General features: G+C 35.5%; 1 protein-coding gene across 3 annotated transcripts; it reads left to right on the top strand.

Annotated features, from left to right (window-relative positions):
* Positions 1-447: 447 nt before the first annotated feature.
* Positions 448-7,050, top strand: LOC107653464 (N-acetylglucosamine-6-phosphate deacetylase-like). 3 transcript variants are annotated; one of them, XM_016440178.1, is made up of 12 exons: positions 448-535; positions 1,321-1,439; positions 1,764-1,900; positions 2,046-2,185; positions 2,606-2,660; positions 3,061-3,273; positions 3,358-3,446; positions 3,711-3,855; positions 4,038-4,145; positions 5,230-5,298; positions 5,432-5,533; positions 6,291-7,049. In XM_016440178.1, the coding sequence occupies exons 2-12, from the start codon at positions 1,357-1,359 to the stop codon at positions 6,362-6,364; spliced, it is 1,215 nt and encodes a 404-aa protein (XP_016295664.1). In that variant the 5' UTR covers positions 448-535; positions 1,321-1,356; the 3' UTR covers positions 6,365-7,049. The 3 variants fall into 3 exon arrangements, with proteins under 3 accessions (XP_016295664.1, XP_016295665.1, XP_016295663.1); XM_016440179.1 differs by having other exon boundaries at positions 449-520; XM_016440177.1 differs by lacking the exon at positions 448-535 and adding an exon at positions 707-776 and having other exon boundaries at positions 6,291-7,050.
* The last annotated feature ends 1,976 nt before the right edge of the window (positions 7,051-9,026 follow it).

The raw sequence follows: 9,026 nt of genomic DNA, 5'->3' as shown, positions 1-9,026 counted from the left end.
TTTGCAACTTCAGGGATCTTATCTATGCACAATCAGCTTGTAACACTCCAAAGAGAAAGGAAAACTTGAAATCGCATCATATGACCCCTTTAAAAAAAAAAAGTTCACAAAACTTTTTTATGGTTCTCAAGAGGATATTATTATTATTTTGTTGGTTTTATAGAATTACAGCTGGGGGTACATTAGGATAAACAAAAATATTGTTGTAATAATAATAATGATAATAATCATATAGAAATAAAGATAGAAATAAAGTAACATTACAATGTTAACAAATAGTAACACATTTTACAGCTTTCTTATTTTTCAAACCAAAAATTGTTTTTAGATATGGTTGAACTTGTGTCTTTAAAAATATATATTTTAATTTATTTATTTTGTATTTTTCCATTTTGTTTGTGTATATATGTTGCGGTTTTAAAACACGTTGTGCTTTGGCCACGCCTTCTCATCAGCTGACAGCGCGCGTGACGCACTGGGCTCTGTACTGACTTTCGACAGAACACGAATCAGAGTAAAAGTATGTGAATTAACGGTAAGTTTGTTTATTGAAATGCAGCTGATAGTCATATGCGTGTCATGATCCGGTATCTGTAAGGTGAATGAATGAAAAGCTCGATCCGTACTTCCGGTGTGTTTGTTTACCTTCTGCTGCAACAGTAACAGTGTAAAAGCACCGCTTTTTGTTTTAAAAACGGTGCCATTATGTGCTAAATAATAATAAATAACAATAATAATAATGCAGATGTTGACAGATCAGGATGTCCATTTACATGGTAGGTTTCTTTACCGGGAAAATTTGTTTGACACTACAAAGTTAAATGTTATGTGATAAAATGTGTTCAAAAGGGCAATGTTTGTTAGATCATTGTGTTTCATGGACGTCAAGTCAGTTTATTTGTATAGCACTTTTAATAATACATATGAAAAAGTACCTAAAAAGTGCTTGTTATTGACGTTGTCACACATGATCATATAGGTGCTAAAATATAATAATATAATAGTACCTTCAGAAAGTTTGCACCATAAAAGTTTATGAAAGTACTTTCTTTTTCTCATGTGGTCTGTGTTGGTTTAAGATGTCCAATTACTAAATTAAACCAAGATGATTTATTTGAAGACTACATTACTGCATTAAATCATTTAAATTGTCATACGAACTACATAATAATCAGTTTTGCTTTCTTATGGAAGTATTTTCTGTTTGTGTGTGTGTGTGTGTGTGTGTGTGTGTGTGTGTGTGTTCAAGATGTCCAGTGAATAAAATAAAACCAAGATGGTCCACTAGAAAGACCTGATATTTCTGGTTTCTCTTCACAGGGTGTTTTTAAGTGTAGGGGTGGGATTTCGGGAGAGATGCCGTCCAATAAGAGTGTCTCAGACGCCCCGATCACACAGTTTGTGAACTGCAGGATACTGAAGAACCACAGACTGCAGTGGTAACATATGATAGCATACCTCTAATTTCTTTACATTTATAATTATATGTTACAATTATATCTTTCTTAGCTTAAGGAGTTTGTTGCAACCAGCACTGATTCACATTACCTCTCACGTATTAGAGGCTAACGGGCCTTTACAAACTCAATAACTACTGTGTTAGATTTTGGATATTATAAATGTATTCAATAATGACTTTGTGTAATATTATTTGTTTCAAAGCTGGTTATAACATTTTGATTAATATCTGACCCCAGATGAAATCTGCAGACTTTTTGCACATTTATGACTGTGATTTTGAGGGGAAATCTGTGTGTTTGTAGGGAAGACCTGTGGGTCCGCGAGGGCAAGATTCTGAGCCCAGAGAAGCTGTTTTTCGATGAAGAGGGTTTTGCAGATCACAAAGTTGACTGCGGGAATAAAATCATTGCACCTGGATTAATAGATGTACAGATAAATGGTAAACAAGACTCTGAAACCAGCATAACGCTAATGTAGAAGTACACAGCGAGTTGTCATTGTTACATTCACCAGTTTATGTTAAAGTTGCTGTGTTCTTACTGATATCTTGTAATGCTAAGCTCCTCCCCTCTTCACACTCATAGGTGGATATGGCATCGACTTCTCCCAGGCCAGTGGTGACATCAGAAGAGGCGTGGCTCAGGTGGCCAAAAAGATTCTAGAACACGGTGTCACTTCCTTCTGCCCGACCCTGGTCACGTCTCCACCAGACATATATCATAAGGTACAATCTCTACACCTATCACTGCCGTCCATTAGTCTCTTAGATGCTCAACCACACACACAAATACATCTCTGCTCTTTTTCCTTGAGATAGCTTTGTATCTAGGAACAAAATGCTGGAACTTTTTGTGCTCTTATGCTATTCTGTTCACCGAGGCTGCATTTATTTGATCAAGAATATAGTAAAAACTTTAATATTATGAAATATTATTACAATTTAAAATAACTTTTCTGTTTGAATATATTTTGAATGAATTTTCAGCATCATTACTCCAGTCTTCAGTGTCACATGATCCTTCAGAAATCAGTATAATATGCTGATTTGCTGCTCAAGAAACATTTCCTTTTATTATCAATGATAAGAACAGTTGTGCTGCCTAATATTTTAGCACTAGTAATGTTGCTGTCTTTCTCTCCACAGGTCATTCCTGAGCTCAGAGTTCAGGATGGAGGACCTGAAGGGGCAGGAGTTTTAGGTAAGATGTGCACACAAAATAAATAGACTTTATTTACTTTATTCAAATTGTAATGTGTGTTGACCAGGATTTTTAAACTAAAACTGAAACCATAAAAAAACATTTTTGTTACTAGTTTAACTTGATGTACTAAAATAACTGAAATATAAATGAATAAAAACTAAACAGATATTTAAATAAACTAATAAAATGACAAAAAATAGACAATAAAATTACTAAACCTTGAAGAACAGAAAATATAAAAATAAAATCGAATTCAAAACATTGATTAAAAACTATAATAGTATCTCAATTATATTAAAATAACACTGATGCTGACATTTCTTTAATTGTGTTGATATTTTATTGTATATTTGCTAAATTAATTTTTGTTTGATGAATTTACCCTTGTTTGTTTCAGGTATTCATCTGGAGGGGCCGTTCATCAGTGAACAGAAGAGAGGCGCTCACCCTCCTAAGTTCCTCCGCACTTTTAAAGCGGGGGGCGTGGCCGACCTGATGGAGACTTATGGGCACCTGGACAACGTCGCCATGGTGACCCTCGCACCAGAACTAGCCAATAGCGCGGCTGCAATCCGTGAACTGTCAGGAAGAGGCATAGCGGTGTCACTTGGTGCGTATGTGATTTATTTATTTATTATTATTTCTGATCAATTTCTCAACTGGCTGAGCATTTCCAAAGTGTTTCTCTTTCCAGGTCACTCTATGGCTGATCTCTCTCAGGCTGAAGAGGCGGTGCAGAATGGAGCCATGTTCATTACACACTTATTTAATGCCATGCTGCCTGTTAGTATCACACACACACATACGCATACATATTAATGCAAAGGCATACATACATGTATGCACATTCAGTAATTAACAGTTATTTGCTTTAGATTACACACTAAGTTTGTGCACACATATGTATGTTTAGAATAAGACCATATTCAGAGTATGCAATTGCACCATGCAAACAAATTGATTTTTACAAAAAAAAAATCGAAATAATTTTAAAATATGGAGATGCATACCAACACACAAGGTATTTAACATTTTGTTTTGTTATAGTTTCATCACAGAGACCCGGGTATTGTGGGATTGCTTACAAGTGATCGTATTCCACCAGGTAGGATGGTTTACTACGGTATGATCGCAGACGGGATACACACACACCCTGCAGCGCTGCGCATCGCACACAGAGCTCATCCTGCTGGTAGTCACACACACACACACAAATCTGTTCATAATACTGATAGTATAATACATTACAAAACATTTTAATGCATGCATCCCTGTCAGATTCTCTCTGTAATTAATTAGTGAGTTAATCTGTGTGTAAGAATAGAGTGTGTGTGTGTGTGTGTGTGTGTGTGTGTGTGTGTGTGTGTGTGGCAGGGTTGGTGTTGGTCACTGACGCTGTGACAGCGATGGGTCTGCCTCCTGGTCAACACACACTCGGACAGCAGCAGATTGACATCCAGGGGCTTCACGCTTATGTCGCAGGTTGGCATCATATTCTACCTGCTCTCAGTGTGTAGCAAATTAACCCAGGTGCATCTTATATTTAGTAATAAATTGTTTGTATGTCAGTGGAGCAGTGTTAAGTTTAACTTTGCACTTGCTGAATTTGGGTCAATTTCTATTCACCAGCTTTTTAGATTAGATTATTTAAATTCAATTCAGAAGGTGAAAGGCATTTCAGACCATACAGATAAGTTTGAGTTAAATTCTTTGTAATATTACCTCTATTGATCTGACTGATTATTGGGCTATTTTAGAGTACTTTTAATAAGGGTATAATTATTTAGTGTAATTGTTTTAATATTTTTAATATCATTTAAAATACTGAATAATAAATTGCACAGGTAAAATATATATGCACAACTGTTTAAAAAGTTTGGGGTCGGTAAGATCTTTTTATGTTTTTGAAAGAAGTCTCTTCTGCTCACCAAGGCTACATTTATTTGATAAAAAATACAGTATTAAAAAAAAAAAGTAAAATTGTGAAATATTATTGCAATATAAAATAACTCTTTTCTGTTTGAATATATTTGAAAACTAATTTTCATTTTTAAAAGTTAAAGTTTTAATTTTAAAAAATAATATCAAATTTGAAAAGTAATTTATTCCTGTGATACAAAGCTGAATTTTCAGCATCATTACTCCAGTCTTCATTGTCACATGATCCTTTGCTGCTTATTATTTTTGTGGAAACCATGAGACATTTTTTTTTTTGATTAATAGAAAGCTCAAAAGAGCAGCATTTATTTGAAATAGAAATTTATAAACATCCTTACTGTCACTGTCACTTTGAATGTGTCCTTGCTGAATACAATTATTAATTTATAACAAAAAAAAGTATTTGATGGATCTGTATAATGTTGTATTTTTTTGTAATATTTTATCATGCATTTTTATTATGTTATTTTACTTTGAAATGTTTTGCGTGGTATTATTATTATTTAGGCCTATTGCTCTTATTTATATGATGATTTTGAATGTTTTGTTTACATACAGTAGATTTGTGGTGCTATACTAGAAAAATGTCCCTTAACAGCATGTTTTATTCATTCATACACAATTTCAGGCACTACAACTTTGAGTGGCAGCATTGCGACCATGGACATGTGTGTGAGACACTTCAGAGAGGTGTCAGGTCAGTGTGTGTCAAGTGTGTGCCTGATTAAGCTTGCATGTAGGAATCCTGAGGAACGGGTTGCATGTTGTTCTATTACAGCACTTAGTGTGCCCATCATAGTGGTTTTATACTGATGTTTGTGTTTGTGTAGGCTGTACAGTAGAAGCTGCATTAGAAGCTGCATCGCTGCATCCTGCTCAGCTGCTGGATATCAGTCACAGGAAGGGAACTCTGGAGTACGGCACTGATGCAGGTATAAATATGTCTTTTTGGGGCTTATTTTAAAATGTATATAGTCACTTATTAAAGGAATAGTTCACTCAAAAATGACAATTTACTGAAAATGTACTCACCCTCAGGCCATTCAAGATGTAGATGAGTTTGTTTCTTCATCAGAACAGATTTGGAGAAAGTGAGCACTTGCTCACCAATGGATCCTCTGCAGTGAATGGGTGCCATCAGAATGAGAGTCCAAACACGCCTTAATGATGGATTTGTTTCTTACAAACACGCAGCTTTTCTGTTCACAAGACATTAACTGATGGACTGGATTGGTGTGGATTACTTGTGGATTATTGTGATGTTTTTATCAGCTGTTTGGACTCTCATTCTGACGGCACCCATTCACTGCAGAGGATCCATTGGTGATCAATACTCAATTTCTCCAAATTCGTTCATATGAAGAAATAAACTTGAGTTTGAGTACATTTTCAGCCCATTTTCAGTTTTAGGTGAATTACTCCTTTAAACTCATACACAATATTCAGAAAAGCTCATGCGCATTTAATGTGTTAATAGCATATCACAGCATTGCCACTTTTGCTGTGACTTCCTTATGTCATTATATGTGATCCTCTTTGATGGAGAAGCATATACTAGAATATATGAAGATCTAATTGCACATTTATGGGTTATTAGCGGTTAAGGCATTATTGTGTCCACTGGATAGATGATGTGTTCACAAATGTTTTTGATATGAAATGCATCGAGTTATGTGTGTTGTTTTGTAGATTTCGTGGTGCTTGATGACACACTGACAGTCAGGGAAACCTACATTGCTGGACAGCAGGTCTGGAGGAAGTGACATCATCTGGAGGACTGTCTTCGGTTGGGATCGTTCGAGTTTTTTTGGTTAGAATTTTTTTCTTTCTTCGGACTTGGATCACCGAAAAGACACATTAGTGCAAAAACATACATGTTATTCTCTCTCGTTAAATTTAATTCTATTGGTTAATCCCTGAATATAAGAACTACTCCATATATACAAACACTGTTATGACACTCTTTATGCTCATGTACTGTAGCTGAATGCATCTTAGGGCATTCAAAAAAGAGCCAGAATAATTTTTATCACATATTGTGTGTATGGATGTGTGTGGATGTCTAACACAAATCTAACTTGTTCAAATGTGAAAAACAAAAGTAAAAAAACCTCAAGGGTCCAGTTATTTCAGTAATAACCTACATAAGTCAGTGCTCCCAAACTGGACAGTTTAACCAACTGATTTCAATAATGTTTATATTCTGTTCTTTTTATTTGTAAACATTTTTAAGGTTTTATCAGTTTTCAGTATGTTCCTTTACTGATATAAATGTATTTTTGTGACTCTGAATGAGGAAGATGCACATATGATAGATGCATTAAAGATATCCAGCTTACTTGCACCGATTATCTGTTCAATTCAATGCAACATTTAAAACCCAACGCAACGAATTCTAATCTTACGTCTTGACAGCACAACTTTATTAAAAAAATTACTTAAATCTCACATAAAAAAGCAGCTTCTATTAAAAAAACGTATATTGCTCAAGTTAATGGACTGATGGCTTGACTTCTTTGTTTTGCACAAACTGAGTCAAACTCCTCTGAGTTGGTCCTTTGAACAACAAATCCTTGATCGGTCCTTCAAGTCAAACGCACATGGTGTGTGACCACTAGGGCTGGGCGATACAATACAATAAATGCAATATACAGTATATATCTCGGTATTCTGTACATTTTCTATTTGGATTTAAAAATATATGTATATATATATATGTAATTATATAATTATTATTATTATTTTTTTAACATCCTGCCCAATGTTGTCCAGTGAAACAATGTTTATATTAAAGGCAATGAAAACAAATATAATGAAAGTAGGCTATGCTATCCATTATGTGCAAAAAAGGGGCTAAAATCCCATTACATTCTAACATTGTAACAACATTACAATCTAAAAACCAAAATAATGCTTTTTAAAGGGGTGGTTGATTGCGATTTCACTTTTTTAATGTTAGTTAGTGTGTAATGTTGCTGTTTGATCATAAACAATATCTGCAAAGTTACGAAGCTGAAAGTTCAATGCAAACAGAGATATCGTCTTTTAAAATTCTGGAAGTTTAATGCCTACAAAAATGACTGGTAAAGGACTACAACGAGTTACTTCCCAGGTCCGTTACGTCAAGAACCCAGAATTTTACATAAACCCCGCCTCCGGGAACACGCAGCAAAGGGGGCGAGGCCTGCGCTGCTTTAGAGAAGAGGAAGAGAAAACTAGAGGTGCATGTAAAAATATGTTCATAAATGAATCGTGATTCTGTCTTCTAACGATTCTAATGTGCGTTCAGAGGAGAAGGGACAGAGAGGTGTGGAATAAAGGTAAATTATGTGAAAAATAATGCGTTTTTTAACAAACTAAGCATTAACACATGTTAGACGGCCCCCCATAAACACAATCAAGCCTATAAAAAAACAGTCAACCACCCCTTTAAGGCAGAAGTTTAATTCACTAAACTAAAAATTTAAGTAAATGAACACAAGAGCACAGATTAATTGCATTTTATTTTTGATAACCCCGTTACTGCTGTCTGCTATCATAAAGTACACTTACTTGTAGGTTTAAAATTCTACATATGACACAATTATTGCGCTCCGTCTGTTTGGTGGCACTCGTTCACAGAAGTCTATTAAGTTTAGTGGAGAATTGCATGCAGCAGGCTCCTGACAGCAAGATGGAAATATTTCCATGACAGACGGAGAATATACCAGTAAAATATAAGTTATGCACTGAGGAAAACAGCACATCTCAAACGTATTAGACAGCAGCACATGAGTCTGTCAGAGCATCTGACGGGGCGAGCCGCTTTAAACTATACATCTTCACTATATCTTATAGTTAATATGAGTTATTTTAAAGCCCTTAATATAAAGCATGTCTCATGTTTAGGACACTTTATTATGCATTATGCACTTTCCCCGCAGCAGCTCAGCTCAGAATTGAGTCTGCGTCCTCCGCTATTATTCAGATGCGCTCGTATCAAACTACTGTATATCGATAAAAACGTTATTGCCTCATACCATATCGCTTATAAAAATTATGTCGTCCAAACTCGATATACAGCCCAGCCCTGGTGACCACCACATCAGTCTTCACCCCAGAAAAGTTTAAATGAAAACGCTGGTGTCCAGATTTAGAGTTGCATGCCACCAACCATCTGGAAAATACAGCACCTGTGCAAAAACATTGGGTTTCATCTCTGGAATACATGATTTTGACTGTACTTCAACCCTTATTTAGTGCCTAGTGGTGAAATGTATAGAAGGGTTCAAAATGCACACTGTTCAAAAAGGAAGAAAAGTTTGTTAACCTCACCTCTCCGGGTCGTATGGTGCACTCCAGGGGCCTCTTTTTAAATAAAAGTTACGCCTTCTTTCTTTGCGTGAACATTTGTGCGGCGTTATGCAAATCTTCCCACATCGTGAT

Source organism: Sinocyclocheilus anshuiensis, unplaced genomic scaffold, assembly GCF_001515605.1.
Source record: "Sinocyclocheilus anshuiensis isolate Anshui unplaced genomic scaffold, SAMN03320099.WGS_v1.1 scaffold383, whole genome shotgun sequence".
NCBI classification, from domain to species: Eukaryota; Metazoa; Chordata; class Actinopteri; order Cypriniformes; family Cyprinidae; genus Sinocyclocheilus; species Sinocyclocheilus anshuiensis.
This window is presented reverse-complemented; position numbering and strand designations above follow the sequence as displayed.

Excerpts from the sequence above, each read along its gene's own strand:
- LOC107653464 (XM_016440177.1), top strand. Across the intron at positions 1,901-2,045 it reads AATAGATGTACAGATAAATG|GTGGATATGGCATCGACTTC; the intron begins GTAAACAAGACT and ends TCACACTCATAG. Across the intron at positions 2,186-2,605 it reads CACCAGACATATATCATAAG|GTCATTCCTGAGCTCAGAGT; the intron begins GTACAATCTCTA and ends TTCTCTCCACAG.